At 40.1% G+C, this 16,170-nt stretch overlaps 2 protein-coding genes across 8 annotated transcripts in view; both read right to left on the reverse strand.

Annotated features, from left to right (window-relative positions):
• Positions 1-552: 552 nt before the first annotated feature.
• On the reverse strand, positions 553-9,287 carry MRPS10 (mitochondrial ribosomal protein S10). 2 transcript variants are annotated; one of them, XM_042051808.1, is made up of 7 exons: positions 9,201-9,287; positions 4,152-4,210; positions 3,972-4,044; positions 2,777-2,916; positions 2,187-2,295; positions 1,009-1,098; positions 553-744 (listed from the first exon to the last, which is right to left on the reverse strand). In XM_042051808.1, the coding sequence occupies exons 1-7, from the start codon at positions 9,285-9,287 to the stop codon at positions 658-660; spliced, it is 645 nt and encodes a 214-aa protein (XP_041907742.1). In that variant the 3' UTR covers positions 553-657. The 2 variants fall into 2 exon arrangements, with proteins under 2 accessions (XP_041907742.1, XP_041907741.1); XM_042051807.1 differs by lacking the exon at positions 9,201-9,287 and adding an exon at positions 7,275-7,338.
• Positions 7,994-16,170, reverse strand: part of TRERF1 (transcriptional regulating factor 1) — an 89,075-nt gene continuing 80,898 nt past the window's right edge. For all 6 annotated transcript variants that reach the window (XM_042051799.1, XM_042051803.1, XM_042051801.1 and 3 more), the window contains 5 exons: positions 14,295-14,383; positions 13,352-13,465; positions 12,474-12,662; positions 11,805-12,013; positions 7,994-11,167 (listed from right to left, as the gene is read on the reverse strand). In XM_042051799.1, the coding sequence (XP_041907733.1) occupies positions 10,846-11,167; positions 11,805-12,013; positions 12,474-12,662; positions 13,352-13,465; positions 14,295-14,383 (923 nt within the window). In that variant the 3' untranslated portion in view covers positions 7,994-10,845. The remainder of the gene's footprint in view (positions 11,168-11,804; positions 12,014-12,473; positions 12,663-13,351; positions 13,466-14,294; positions 14,384-16,170) is intronic.

Raw genomic sequence — 16,170 nt, forward strand, 5'->3', positions numbered from 1 at the left:
GAAGCATGGGGTTTTTATTAACTTCCTCTAAAATGCAACTACAAATTTTCTGACTGAAAATGAGAGGAGATGGTCAATAGTAAGACTACTTGAGACAAGACCTAAAGCAATGGTTGTAGTGTTGCTGTTGGCACTTTGTAAGAAATGTGGCAGGAAGCAAAACTGGAGAAATGTGGTATAAGTAGGAGAAAATAAGTAAAGAAGGGAAATAGTTTATCCAACAAACTAGTTTATCCAAAATTGATAAATGGATAACAATCTGGCATCCACAATATTAAATACTACACAAACATGAAGTGGATTTGCAAGTATTTCAGTGTCCAGAAGCCATCTAGTATTATCAAAAGGAGATGGTGAATTTATATATATATATATACACACACACACTTTTATATATACAAGTAAAAATAAACTTTACCTTTCTACAAACTTATTATAAATGACCATAGTCACTGATCACAGAACACAGTCAAACTTCTTCACTTCATAGCAGTCAGTCTACATGTACTGGTGTTACGAGCAAGAAAAACTTAATGAAACAAGAGTTTATACAATTTCTTTACAAGAGAACCTTTATTTAACGATGGACTGTCTCAGTAAATTAGGTTGATAGGAGCAATGAATTTCAGTACTAATGGAGCCAAGTACCTGGTGTGCTCATGACTTTACTTCAGTTTCTTCTACTTGAGGCAGTGTATCCCAAACAGGTTTCTGAATGTGTTCAGGTATTCTCTCTATCTTAGTCTAAAAGGAAAGAAAAACAACCATTTACTGGACCTGCTAGCTAGCATCTAACTACTTTGCTTTATTTATTCTGGTTTGAGACATGTATCAGATTTAAAATGCCACCTAGTGGCACTTCCAAGCAATACAGCCTCTTTATAGTAGTTTGGAAAATTTTCCTATGAAACTACACCCATTTTCTCGGCTGACTTTCTAAAGACTTCAGTAGTGACTGGTACTTGCATCAGGACTTGTAACCGTAAATAATGTAGGGTGGAAACTGACCTTTTTCACTTCCATGGCAACCCCTTCAGGTAAGTTTCGTTGTACATACTCCAAGTAAACTGCAGCAGTACTGCTTGTTAGGTATTTTAACTAAAACAGAAAGAATTTTTTTTTAATGAACTACTATTAATAATACTTCAAACAGAATTTTAAAACAAGTTTGCCCTAGCTTCTTTAGCCCTTGCTATGGGACCAACCATCTTAGGGGAAGGCAGCTTCCATAACACTGAACAGAAGCAGTTCACCTGTACTCAGCTCTCATGCAAGTATGAAGTAGTTACTTCACAGAACTCCACATGCTGCCTGGGATCACATACATTGATTATGATGGAAGTGGTGGATCAGATGAAATTAACAACCGGTTATGCAAGAATCACCAGCTTTTGTATACTCTCAAAGTTCAAGCCTGTTAAAAATCCTGCAACTCCAGAGTGCCACTGAAATACTGCTTTTTTAGTTTCTCCTGGTCCCACTCAGTTACCAATCTTTTAGTTTTTCCTGGAAGGCAAAAATAGTGCTTATGGTCTGTGGGCAGCTACTTGTATAGCACTCATGTCAGGGGACTTAAAGTCCCCTTTTGCCAAGCACTGCGCAAATACACAGAAAGACACCCAGGAGCCACAAAATGCTGGCAGTAAACGTTTCTTCTAAGAAAGTCAACCACAGCTGCCTTCTAAACCATACAGATGTCTGTGTCATCGGCCACAGAGCTGGTGGTTTGTCTGTGCTTCCTTTCTTCTATTTCCTACATGCAGTTTTAGCTTGCCACATGATGCTGCATAGGACAAAAGTCTGTCTGCTCAAAAACATCAAACCAAATCACAAAGAATAGAACCCTTCTTGGCTGGCAATGCCGATGATTTAGCTGGATGTTCTTCCCTTCCTGAGAAAACTCTCATCCCAATGATTTTTGGAAACCAAGAGCGTAACACACTAAAGGTAACCCTCAATTCTACCTTATTTTCTTTAGTCATTCTTTCAGCTGTTAAGATGATGGTCAAAATTAACTTTTTGGTCCAAAAATTATGTAGGCTGAATGTAACTTGTGTTGCATTTCATGTAACTAGGTCAGCTGTTTTCCAATACTCCCCTGCATTCACCTCCCCAAATCATTTTCACTCATGCTAGTAATATCTTTGAACTGTACACCTAGAACAATTTTTTTCCTTCTTTCTTACCTCTAAACACATGTAATGTGTTCTCATTTCATACTGAACTCTGTGCTTCTTGTAAATGTGTACGGATTTGAGAAGTGTAAGTCGTTCTATCGTCTTTGGGGGTTTATCTCTGAGCAAAGAAGAAAAAGAAACTTTCATGTTATATAAAGGATGATAACACAAGTTTATCTGAAAGATTATGCTGAAATCTCTGTTCTTACTTGACGTTTAGAAGACTACAAGGAAATATGAAACACTGGTACAGTTTGTTATTAACTGACATGGGCATGGTTAACACTCAGGTATTAACCAGCATTAGGTGAGGGAAGCTACAACGCTGACAGCTGTACTGAAAGTACATAAAATACAAAGTCAGTATCCTTCATGTAGCCCTTCCACTATGGCAGTGCTGAGCGCAGAACTGCTGCTGCTTTCTCATCACCGTCCTGCCATCAAAGAAGTGTTAGATCTACAATCTGAGAAAAAAATGTCAGATTATAGCCATTTCTTAAAAAAAAATTAAAATAAGACTTCTAAGCAGAGGATCTGAATTACAGTAGATGACAGAAGAAGCATCTGACTCTGTATCACTCTACAGATCAGTTACTTACACTTTTTCAACAGAGATGCCAAGTTCTTTAGCTGCAAGCACTGCGAAATATTCATAGCTGTCCAACACAGCTTTATCGTGGCCTTTAACTAAAATGGACACTCTCTTGTACAGTGTTTCTGGCTCATCTGAAATAGATACCTGCATTTTTGAAGAACAGACAAGAGTTACCACATCATGTTCTCCTTAATTAATGCATGCACTGCATATTTCCTTAACCTGCATACCCCATTTGTGAAAGAGCAAAAACACCCCACAACCTGTTGAGCTGCTTATTTTAGTTTATCTAACAGAGTCTGACTATAATACCTTGACTGACAGGTAGGTCTCACTATACCAGGGAAGGCAAAGTGTGAGGAGATACCTAACTTCTGAACATTTGTGTAAAATTTCTTCGTCCAAAAAAGGAATGCTAGATAAATATAAGGAGGACAACACTAGCAATGAGAAGAACAGAACTCATTGTTAAAGCAAGTTTGGAGCAGCAATATTTGTATTGTAAATAACAGTGTGTGAATACCCAAAACACTAAGAGTTTGCTTGGGTATGGAAATTAAATAGAACATTATGGACAACAACCAGAATTCTCACTTTACTAAGTCAGATCTAAGACTACTTTAAACACAGTAGGCTTCCCCAGGTGTGTTATCCTTCATGTTTGTACAAGTGCAAGTTTATGACTTTCAGTTAGAGCTTCAACTTCTGATGGTCTGGGCTTGCTGATCAACTGGAAGAGCCTTAATGAGTGCAGAAGTGCTGATTTTCCCAGAGGTTCACTCCTAGGCAGCTCAGCACACCAAATCCAGCAGGTACCAGACACAGCAGGAAGGCTGGATCAGCACTGTAGATCTAATACTGCCTGTCAGATGTCTCTGAAGCCCTTGTCAAAGGGCTGCTAAGGTGCCCCAGGTGTTGAACTGAATATGGCCAAAAAGTTGGTATTTCATAGAGTTACAGCTGCATTGAAAAGGGGCAAAGTTACTGAGAGGCAACTGTGAGCTACAGAAATCTTGTTGGAAAAAAAAGAAGCCAGAAGATCTCAAGTACCAATAATCTAAATAATTTCTTTCTCTATGACAAATTTGACATCACTAAGACAGAACTTTAAAAAGCTGCAAGAAAGGAATTCAAGTTTTTCTGGATGCCCTGTTTATTACTAAGACAATATAGAAAACACTGTGTTACAGAACACTCACCAAAGGATTAATCTTAGGCTCCTGTGTATCACCATGGGATCCAGCCAGCCATGCTCCCATCAAGTTGGAGCTCCTAGAAATACATCATGGGGAAAGCATAAAATAAATTGTTAAAGTTGGATTTTATTTTTTCAGGGACTATGGAGGAGCAGTGGAAGGAGGAGGGGCTGTTATACTTACGGAAGAAAATACTGCTTTTGCATAATTCTGCTTGCATAACTGACAGGAAAAGCTGATCCCTGTATAAAACAGATAATTTATGTTGTGGGTTTTTTTCCCCCAAACCAGAAAGCAGCCAGTTAATACAGGTTGATTAAAGATTACTTTTTTGCACACCAAGCACAGCACATTCCTAGGCACTGACATGACACACTAGGAAGTTTGCTCCATTGGAAAACACAGGAAAACAGGAGCATGGAAATGTATTTCAGTATACAATAGCACCTAAAAAAAGAAGCATGTTAAGGGCACAGTAACAGTATGCACTTACTACTGAGGAACCTGAATAGCAATCACTAAGCATATTTTTAACAGAAAAATGCATTTTTATGGCATTGAATACCATTTCTGTATACAACAATATTTTCTCTTTAGTTTTACTTTCACAGTACGATATAAGTTTTGTCAAGTAACAAGCCTAAGTAGGACTTGTAAAAGCAATTGAAATCAGTAGCCTATAAATGCAAAAATTCAACTTGTGAATTTATCTGGAAATTTACTGTTTTTTCAGAAAAAAAGTTCCCTGTGATTTCAAACACTTGTTCTTTTGAAGAGAACATTTAAATAGGCATACTTCTTACAAGTAAATGAATCATGTTTAAAAGATAACATGATTTTCTGTGTTAGAAAAGGAATATAGTTGTTAATCATGCAACAATGCTATCTTTCATACTAGAGTAATTGTTCCCTTCAGAACATTATGTGGCTTCCTTCCACTAATTCTTAATTTGGCACAGTTATAGACTACTTGAGGGGTGAAGAAAAGGAACTCTTGCTTGCTTAACAGAACCTCAGGGCTGTAGCAGAATGCTGAAGCCAAATTATCTTGCCCCTTGATGCTCTTTTTTGACGTATGCTGGAGTCATAGCTTCAAGAGAGAGACAGATATCCCACCCAAGAGTTATATAGGTGACTGTCTAATCAAAACACCAGAAAACAGCCAGAGTTTACACTTTTCCAGGTAATCTTACTGTAGCTGCTCATGGATATGCATAACTCTATGATGCTACTAGGTCCCTAACCTTTTCCAGTATGCATCATACATTCATTATACATCAGCAGTGAACAAAGCTGTTTTTTGAAGTAATTCTGCTTCAGTCGCTATTTATCCTACAAATGCTGCTTCCAATAAAGAAGATGACTGCAGGAAGAGGCAGGAGAGTTTTCTGTTTACCAAGCTGACTGTGGTACAAATGCCTCCCCTTAAGCAATCCTTTTAAATCCAGACCTTCACAGGAGCACTACTGTTACATTCCTTAAGTGCATGACAGAATAAGCAATTTTAGGAGCACTGAATATTCACCACTGTAGTCAATAATCATTCAGAAAGTTTCAAAGTTTATGTTGGGAACTACACTTGAGCCTTATTGCCTAAAACTAACGAAATACAGCTGATAATTTTCTAGTGACTCTAACAAAATAGAGGGACTATTTACAAGAGCATGTAATGAAAGGCAAGGGGATATGGCTTCAAACTGAATGAGGGTAGGGGTAGATTAGATACTAGAAAACAATTCTTGACTGTGAAGGCAGTGAGGCACTGGAATAGGCTGCGCAGAGAAGCTGTGGATGCCCCATCCCTGGAAGTATTCAAGGCCAGGTTGGACAGGGCTCCGAGCAAACTGATACAGCAGAAGGTGTCCCTGCACATGGCAGGAGGTTGGAACTAGGTGGTCATTAAGGTCCCTTCCAACCTGGGCCATTCTATGATTCTGTGACAAAATTGACATTTGCACCTCAATTCTCTTTCTCTGAAGTCAGAATGCTGCCTTCCTTCCATCCGTTGCCACTATGAAGTACAGTAACAATCACCTGACACCACTTCAGGAAGCAGAGAGACCCATGAGCATAAAAGACTTATTCAGTGCAGACCTTAAACTGTTTGTGCAAGTACATGGCACAGAATCTGACACCAGATAACAAATGTGAGGCTATTAACTGTAATCATAACTAAAATTTTTATCTGTTTTGGGTTTTTTTATGTGTGTGTGTAAGCAGTCTGTGCCATGTATTCTTTACTTTTAACTGCTTGACCTGGTAATAAGGATTTATTATTTACATACAAAGACATATGCACTCATAGTGTATTGTGCTATGTGGTTTTAGATACAAAAATTTCAGTCTTCGTGCAACAAAAATGAATAAAAGAAAACCTGATGAAGCAGTAAGAGTCCCATCCCACCTACTAAGGTCTGCAGCCTTTCCAATATCCTATGACTGTGCATGTTATTCCCACCACATGCCATCTCCCTTTGTTACTAATTATGCAGATATGCATCAAGTCAAAAGTTTTTGTAACATCAAATTAAAGGCACTATTTAAATTTTGCATTAACTTTTTACAGAATGATACACTGAATACCTTAGGTGGTAGAGGTGGCATTCAGTGGGCAGGAAAGTTTATTTTAACAGCTTAATTCCCTGATTTAATGATGTGCTCTTGCTAATGGCCATCACAGAAGGTGGAAAAGACACTCAAAGACTGCAGCGTAACAGAATTCAACTTCCTGGGCGAACCAAGACTCTGTACAAAAGATAACTACTCATCTCCGAGGGCAAAATAGCCTTAATTTTGTTTGGCTGAGAGCCTCTGAAGTGTCAGGGGGAGACAGATGCCTGAAAAGCAAGTCCAGAAAACTGCATACACAGAAGAGAGTTTAGGGCTTTAGAAAATCCAATTTTCTCAATTTGAGAGGAAGCAATCACTGTTTTTAAGTCCAAACTAGCAAACATTGCCAGTGCGAAATGCTTTCCTATTACTTTACGTTGTAACTTCCAAGCTTTGAAACTTTTAAGATTAGAAACTCGCCTAGCACGACCTCCAAATCCACCTATTCTTCACTATCCCTTCCATGCGGACTAACTGCGGGAAATCCACAGAACTGCAGGGAAAAGTTCCGTGGACCCGCCACGCGATGATGGCGTGCAGAGACACAGTCCCACGCTGTACAGCCCCAACCCTCCCGAAGCCCGAAGGATAACATCTGCCATGCTCCCTTTTCCCACTCCCCTCAGGAAGACGCCGAGGAAAAGGACGAGGAGGAGGACAGGGCTCCCGCTTCCCCTCTCCCGCCACACACCGCACCTGACAGAGCCGCCGCCACAGCCACCCCGCCGCCATCTTGGCCCCGCCCCAGCCCGCCCTCCATCGCCCGGAAGGAGAAGAGCGGCCGCCTCCCTCGCCTCCTTTCCCCGCTGCGGGGCTCAGGCCACGGGGGTCGGGGGTGCGGAGGCGACCTAGGAGCTCGTACGGCGCCGAACGAGCCATACGAGGTCCCAGCTGGGCTCCCCACCCCGCTTCCCGCCTCCCCCGAGCGCTGCTTCAGGGCAGCACCGACGGAGCAGCGGCTCCCCCTCAGCCGCTTCCCGCCAAGGGCGGCCCCCTCACAGGCGCTCCCGTCCTGTTCTCTAGGAATCCTTTAAAAAATAAAAAAAAGCAAAACCAATTACACGAACCCTAGTTTTCAACCTTCTCCCCGCTCTCAAAAATATTTTAACAAGGGATACAAGCCCATTAGAGCAAAACCCATCCGACTGTATTTTACCGAAATATAAAAAAGACTGGAAATGGCACATAAACAAACCCCTTTCTTTTTATACATACGCATAGTGGTTAATAATACAACACACCTTCTGATAGGTACCAAATCTTTATAGGGGGTGGGGAAATAAACAAGTACTAATTTATGCCACTAAACCATCCTTAAATACACACAGTCAGGTAGGCAGTAACCTGAAATTAAGCTGTGTGCAAGTCAAATGCTAACAACGGGAATCTGAAACCAGCAGAGATCACAAGCTCTATCAAATGTATGTATATATATTTTTTATTTTGTTACTTCCTCTGCCACCTAAAATTACAGTCTGCTTTTTACACTAAAACACCTAAAATATTTACACAACCATCTTCTAATAAAATAACAGTTAAATATTGAAAATAAGATTTTTCTCATAAAATATGTTTTCTGTATGTACAGGTTTTATCAAAGAGGACTAAATTCAATATTGAATAGTTTTCCATCATCAACCATCAACAAGAAAAAAGTTCTGAAACAAAACTAAGTTCAACTCATGTACAAATAGGCAGAACAGCACATTTAACATCAGCTAATGCAACACTTAATAATGATGACGTCAATGTTTGAGGCCTAAATCATGTACTGCTTAGGAAATGTGCATTTCTTTTTTTTCCTTGATGAATAGCTTCTTTGGTTATTGTTGTTCTATTATATTCTTGGCTGTACAATAAAACAGCACCCGATTAATGTTACTTAACCAGGCATATGTATGTGTGTGTGTGTGTATATATATATATTTATAGATACTAAGTTTAGCACAGGTCCTGTCCAATTGTTACTAAAACGTGCCACTGTAGATTCTTTAATACAGAGCTGCTCTTCAGAATCAAGCTAAGTTTCTACTGTATTCCACTCAGTTCTTCAAGCAGAACTCTGATTTCAATCATCATTTTGCTTAAACAGTTTTTTCCCACCAGGAACCTGAAAACATGTCCATTTTCCACGGCAGAGCCATTCTCACAAAGATCTTTAAAAGTTCAAAATCATACAAGCTTGGGAGAGAAAGAGTAGACTCTGCTGGGCTGTTTCTACCAGAGGCTCCTGAAAGCCAACACATTTTACTGCCCACAAAAGCCTCCACTTTGCAAACCATGATGACTTGCACTATCTATGAGATTTTTGTCAGTGAGTCTTGCTCGTGGTACACAGCTGAGCACCCAGTCTGCTGAACCTGGGTTGCATATGGCCCCTGTAAAAGTAAAATGTCACAGCATGGACAGGAACGAACGGCTGGGGAATGTGCTGAGTGGCAGGTTGGGAAAGAAAAGGCTGCTGCTGCCTGATCTCCTGAAGCTCAAGGGTGCAATGACTGAGAACATCACTTCTTATGTGACAGGAGTGAAATTCCACCCACTGGTCAAAACCAACTGCAAAAACCTCTGGAAAACCCCCCAAAACACTAAAACAACCATGTACACGGGAACTTCACTGACCGGAAACTGAGAAGTTATTTCCATTCTCCTGAAGGGTTGGTTCTTTAGTATCGGAACATTCGACCTTAAGTAGAAGCTTGAGGTCATTTGGCTTCACATATTTGGCTTTGACAGAGAAGGCACCTCTCTCTGTCAGTAAGTCCCACTGGTTGTGAACTTGTGTGGTCCGGTACACCTATAAAAGTGCCATGATTTACCCTCATTTTGCATAGTTAAACAAGGATGAAAGACAGTAGAAGATAAGACCCACCATCCCTCAGATTCTGCTGAAGAAATTAGGAATATGGCAAAAAGAACCCAATAAAATAAAACCCAACCCATAAAAAAACCTCCAAACAAACCTGAAGCCTGGAAGATCTCAAATAAGTCTTATAAAATATTTTATAAAGTTAACAATACTCTTCTACTGTGCAAAATTCACAAGAAGATCACTGCTGATGCCTGTGAAAGCTCAGCAATCAGCATTCGTATTCTGTAATTAAAAGTCTACCTAACTCCATTTCTTCCTTAATTGTTTTATTCTGCAAAGTACAATTCTTTCAATATCCTATTTAATCAGAGAACCAAATCTAAATTTATATATACTGTGTCAGGTGTCCAGCACGTAGATCTGAACCTAAGGGAGGAGAAATGGTCACTAAACAGCAGTATCAACTCACCTTTGCAGTATGTCTATAATAAATAAACAACAGCTGAATTTGATGGCATGAAGAGGACCGAAAATGGCACAAGAATAACACATTATACCTAGGTGCTGAAAGTGTATCAGGCTCTTTTCCAATGGCAAGAATACTTCCCTGTGTTTGCCTGGTGAGAGAGCAAGCATTGCTCAAGCACACACTCCCCTAAAACCACTGAGATGGCTATTCCACAGTGTGATCTATTGTCACGGGACAATATTTCCAGTGCAATCTCATTACCAAGGCAGTGTTCCTGATTCAATATTCGCATCAGAGGATGTGAACCACAGTACAATCATTTTCCTTCTTCAATCCTTGAATTTAGGTCATTTTAAAATCAGCAGATCAAAACCTTGCTAAAATGGAAGGTCTAAAACATCCTGTGTAACCAGGACAGAACTGAAAATGAACTGCAATATTACTAACTCTTTCATAGTTAAACCAGATTTTTTTTTCCTCCATCTCCCTTAAAATGGCAGCACAAAGACAAATAATGTAATCATATCTTTAAGCGAGATGACATTTACTCTCTAGAAGATGCTGGAAATTATCCAATATAGGCAAAAAAAAAAGTTTCATCAGAAGTGTGTGAAATTTATTCTTGTAATTGGGGCAAAATGAAACTTGGAAGAGTTAAAGACTAAAGATTCTACCAGGACCATCTGGTAGGAACTGATAGCAGAACCATGAACTTCTGTAATTAGTGGCCTTGGAAGTTATCTGCAAAAAGAGCTCAGATAAAAACACCTTATAAGAATATTTGTACCAATTATTTATTTCTTCCCCCAAAACACAAATTAATAAAAAAAAAGGGAAAAAAGCAGATTTTTTTTTTTCTAGACCTGGATAAAAGAATTATAATTTTCAACAGGTAGTTTACAATCAGTGGGAATAAACAAGCAGTCCAGGTTTCCTGACTGATCCATTCAGGGTGTGCTCAGTAGCTGTCTATCAAACAACTTTATTTACAACTCAGCATCATCCTGCAGTAGATCTGGATCTTCATCATCCAGTAAGAGGTCAGCATCCATAACTTCATTCTCTTCCATGACATCACCCAGATCCGGAACAACATCATCATCAATGTCACCAACATTTTCCACATGTTTAACCAGACTCATGTGATCCAGGGGGATCAAACTATGCCCAGCTGGCCCAGTAGTTCTTGCAATAGTGGCTGCCATTTCTGCTGCCACAGCAGCTTTCTGAGCCTTCTGCCTTTGCTGTTCTTCTTGTTGTCTGTGAGTCTTCATATGAGCATTGCGGCTTTTGATTTTAAAAAAGACCCTAAATTTTAAAGGAAAAAAAAGTCAGATAAAAATGCACTGCTTTTGATGAAATGAGCCAAAAAAGACTCAACAACTTATCAGTACATTTGCTTCCTTGTCCTGAAATAGAAGTCAGTGAAGTCTGAAAATCCATGGTGCGAATTTCAGGGACATATTACCAGATTTATACATCCTGATGGTATCAAAATGGCCTACTCTGACTCTGCCAGAGGTAGTTTGTAGCTCCCACACCAGCTTCAGTATCTATGCACATCCTAATTCTCCCTGCATCAGTTTCACAACCATCTTGCACAACAAGGAGAAAGTGGAGGAATCCATGTTAGGATGGACAAACTCAAGCACAGAAACACAGAAAAAGTTGCCCACTGTCACATCCAAGTCTGTGATGAAGCAGGAAGCTGGAATGTCAGATGTAGAAATTCTAGCAGGTAAGTGGAAAATAGGAGTAAATACTGCAGGGGCATCCAAAATGTCATGCAAACCTATCTCTGACAGTTTTGGTAAGAGAACATATCATCTAGGGGGAAAACTTCTTCCAAGACCATCAGAGCAAAGTACAAAGTTTGTTCACAGCGCTACTGATCTGAAATCTAAATAGGCAAAGGCGATGCAGTACTGCAGACAGTCACACTTACTTGCCACACTCCTTGCAAGGAAAAATTGTTGTTGGGTCAGTCTCGCCACTTGTTGTGCTGTGGGCAGGTGAGCTCTTGATGGAGCAGTATCCGCTCTGCGTACCAGATTTCTGCTTAGTGCTGGGAATGGTGCAGCGTGTTTTCGTCACCTGGTTCGTACCTCCGTGAATGCGAGCGTGGCCATTCAGCGCTTGTCGGGAACTGAACACCTGGCAGGGGGCAGGGTGCAGGGGAGGCGGGAAAAAAATCAACACACACACAAAAAACATAAACCCCAAGAAATCACAAGAAGGCACTGGAACAGGAACTGCAGAAAGTAGGATGCTGAATGCGTATCACAACAGAACAAGTGTACACATCTAATACGCACCACCTACTCGGTCAAATGGTGCTTGCTTTCAGCAATATCCCACTGTAGCTGAAGATAGTCACAATAAAACAAAGCAGTGAGGTATCCTATTATTGAAGCTGTGTAACCTAATTGGAACTTTTGCCATATAGTGTTTCTGACTGATACATCATCTCAGAATTCAGTTTTCAGTACAGATCAAACTGCTTATATTTTGTGGGGTGAGAATTAAAAGCAGTCAAAATCACAATTCACTAGTTTACACACAACACCACCACCACCACCACCCTCTCCCCCTTAAATATACCAAGCACACGTACAGCACCACAGTTTGGCATTTCACAGATGAAGGAGGACGAAGAAAGTGAAAGACCCTGAACAGCAGGCAGATCGATAGGTCCAACAAGAGAGATAGCTGGTGGGTCAGGTGACTTCTGCATTTCCCTTTCTTCCTTTCTGTCTTCTTCGATCTCCTCATCTTCCTCTAACACTTCCTCTTCTCCACTTGTCTAAAATAGACGGTGCATTTAAGAAATACTACAAATAGGGTCAAAGACAGCACTAGATAGTACGTCATATACAGTGCTGGAACAGCATGCTGTTTAGTCAAGTGTGCATCCCAGTATCAGTATTTCTCCCTATCCTTAATGAACTTCTAGTCTTGCTGGAGCTACCGCCCCTTAATGGATAAGTTATAGCACATAAAAAGCTCTTCTGCATTGCTCAAGACAGCCTCCATCAGTGTTAGGGAGCTGTGCCTCCAAAGATCTACAGATGCCACGCACAGTGCTGTCCTCCTGCCATTAGAAAGGCCATGTATGCTGTACTTGTAGTCAAGTTACTTTAACAAAACCCCAAAACAACCAACCGAAAAAACCCCAACCCACAAGCCAACACATCTCAAGTGGTATTTGTACTAGAAAGTTAGAGCAGCCCTTAAGAGCACACATGGGCAGAGGCACAATTTACAGAGGTTTACGTGGACCACAGTTAGGTAATGCACTTTCACCTCATTGCAGTCCATCCACACAAATCGTGGTGTAGCTGAGGTGACACAGTGTTTGTACAGAACATAATTTAGAGTCACGGAATAATTTCTGTTGGAAGATACCTGTGTCACCTAATTCAACCTCCTCCTCAAAACAGGACAAACAAAAATTATCAAGTGTTAAACTTTCTCATCTTCTTTTAGACTTACCAAGCACTCATCTCTTTTCTTCTCTAAGCGCGTTCTGTGTTTCCGTCCCAAACGCAAGATTTTTTTCCAGGTATAGTAGTATTCCACACACTGTGCAACTGTCTTAGATTTAACCTGTAGTTAAGGAATTGCAAAAGTAGTCCAGCCTTAATTTTTTGCTTTCATTCAACACAATTTTAATATATTCCAAGAGGCAGGCTTTATTACTCAAACATTCAAATGGAGGGGAAAAAAAAAAGGTAGTTTGACTACAACAGGAATACTCTCATAGAACACTTCTTTTAAAATTTTTTTCAGTCAAATTTGTGTTGACTTTTTCAGCTTCAGTAGATTTCTCTGGAATTCTCTTGACTCCAGACAGAAAATGACTCAGAATATACTTTTGTAGCTCAAGTGTACAGCACCGAGAAAACTAGGCATTAAGGCTTGATTCACATAAACCCACACATTTTTCAACATTTGGGGTAACAAATAAGGTATTGTGCCCTGAGATTTATAACCTAGTCTTTTCTGCTTTGTAGCAGAACATGAAAAGTAAGCCCAAACATGTTTTCTCTTTATTAACAGATTTTAACCCTTTCTGGTGCCAAGCTCAATGCCAGTGACTCAGGTACCTTGTAACAAACTGCCAGAGACCACCAAGATGATAGTGGAAAACCATACCTGTCCCACACGTAGAATGCCATGATTTGGATTCCAGGTGTGAAAACTTTCACATGTAATAACAAGAGGAACACCTTTTATTTATTTATAACTGTTTTTTACTGGTACCTAATGCACAGGTACACCAAATGAATATACCACTCCTATCAAGTGTTCTTGTAACCACTGATGCCTCTACGCCTGCAATCAGCTGGTCTGGCACTGGAGAGAAAATGAAGAGGAACAGAACAGAGCAATGGGAAAAAAACCCCAGCAATTGACAGAGCAGAAATAACCTTACCATTCTCTGTACAAATATGAAATCTTTGCTGTAGGTGGACAATGCCTCTTTGAACAGCCTCCTTTCTTGATGTGTCCATTTGTCAGAGCCTTAAAAAGAAAGTGAAATCATTACAAATGATAAAAAGTCACCACCTTTATGTTGATGCCGCATCCGAAACAAGAACTGGGAAGTCTCAAGCACATGTGAGTGATTGCTGCTACTCAAATACAAGTACAGCTGTACTGACTCAGACCTAAAGTCCATCTAACCAGTATTTGGTCTCCAGCAGCGGTGACAGGCAGTTGCCTAGGAAACAGTAAGATCAGGGCAAGCAAATACAATGCCTCCCCCTAATTTCTCCTAACCTCTGACCACGCTGGGCACAGGGGATTTCCTGAGTCTGTTGCAATTTGCTTATTTAGTAACTACCCTTGTAAGTGCTGAGCCACTCTTCCTTTCAACCAATTAAACTTCTTGTACCCAAAACATCCTTTGCCAAGGAGTTTCACAGATCAGTGGACCCTCTGCATGAAGAGCCACCTCCCTTTCTTTGTTTCTTGGCTCCCAGTAGCTTCACTGGATGACCCTTCATTCTTCAAATGGAGGAGAAAGTGAATCCAACCTTGACCATCACCTCCATGCTATTCAGAATTGTGCACCCTCTTTCTATTACTCCCAAACCTTTGATCATTACTGCTGTCCCCCTCTGAACCTCTTCCAGTACTAAAACATTCCTATAGAGACAACAGGACCAGAAAGGCACATAGCAGTCCACATATAATCCAGACTTTCACAGTGGCATCACCATGTTTCTACCCTTTTAACACTTGACTATTTTTTTTAGCTGTTGTAAAATACAGCTGATACTTTCTTAGAACTAGCATTACAATCCCAAACTCTCATTCTAATTGAGAAGTACCACCACAGAGCTCATCATTTCCTATGTAAGGCTTGTATTGTTTATTCCCATGTATGCCACTTTACATATGACGACACAGAAGTTCATATATCCTTTGTTCTCCAGACAGTAACTTCTGTAACATCCTTTTGCAGCTCTTCACTGGCATGGTCTGGGATAACACATTTAAATCCTCTGTGACAGACGTTTCAAGTGGGTAGAGACTGTAGCAATGTGCAATATGCACAAAGTGTTTTGTATCATTTAATGAAAGCTGTATATAAAACTTCTAAATAGTGTTATTCTGTGTTTGGTCCCCCGGCCTAACTGCCCATGAAAATGTGAAATCAACATTTAAATTGAAATGAATTTATGCTTTCTCAATACTAATCAAAAAGAAGGAACACAGGATTGCTCTACTGCATCACAGCAGTATTCTGTTTGTTAAGAGTGGGCAGCATGACATACATTAAAGGAAGGATATGCAAGAAGTCATGAAGTGGCTGCCTTTGAAATGACTTGCACTATGAGAAGATTCTACTTCAGTCTGAGAATTTCTGAAACATCTAAAACTTTTATGAAAGTAAGTCCCTAATATTCCTGTCAATGTTACTACTCTCCATAGAAATGCTTGCCTTTGCACTGATTTCAATTAACTTGGTATTGGTGCCACACATGGCATTGAACTCTACAGTTCTACAGTTTTTCCTTTTGTCTAAAAAAAGTATCAGTGTTATTAACTGCAAATGTTTTGCTTTTCAGCATCAGCTCCCAGGCTTACAAGCTCTGAGCAGGTTATCTCATCACTCCTTTATATGCTGAAAACTACAAAATTAACTTTTCCGCAACCTGTTTTCTGTAGGTTCTTCCAGTACTGGATATAAGCATGCATTAGTTATTTCCACAGAGATTTACACTTAAAGCTCTCTTAAGCATCAGAGAAAGGCACTGGCTTCAAGCCACGAGTTTTACTTATTCTGTTATCACCCAGAGATC

The sequence above is a fragment of the Corvus kubaryi genome, unplaced genomic scaffold (assembly GCF_017639235.1).
Source record: "Corvus kubaryi isolate FWS band 111438036 unplaced genomic scaffold, C.kubaryi_AGA036_p1.0 76, whole genome shotgun sequence".
NCBI classification, from domain to species: domain Eukaryota; kingdom Metazoa; phylum Chordata; class Aves; order Passeriformes; family Corvidae; genus Corvus; species Corvus kubaryi.

Excerpts from the sequence above, each read along its gene's own strand:
- MRPS10 (XM_042051808.1), bottom strand. The coding sequence starts at position 9,287 with ATGACCTCAAGCTTCTACTTAAGGTCGAATGTTCCGATACTAAAGAAC. Across the intron at positions 4,211-9,200 it reads AAATAACTTCTCAGTTTCCG|GGATCAGCTTTTCCTGTCAG; the intron begins GTCAGTGAAGTT and ends TGTTTTATACAG. Across the intron at positions 1,099-2,186 it reads CACATTACATGTGTTTAGAG|TTAAAATACCTAACAAGCAG; the intron begins GTAAGAAAGAAG and ends TTTCTGTTTTAG.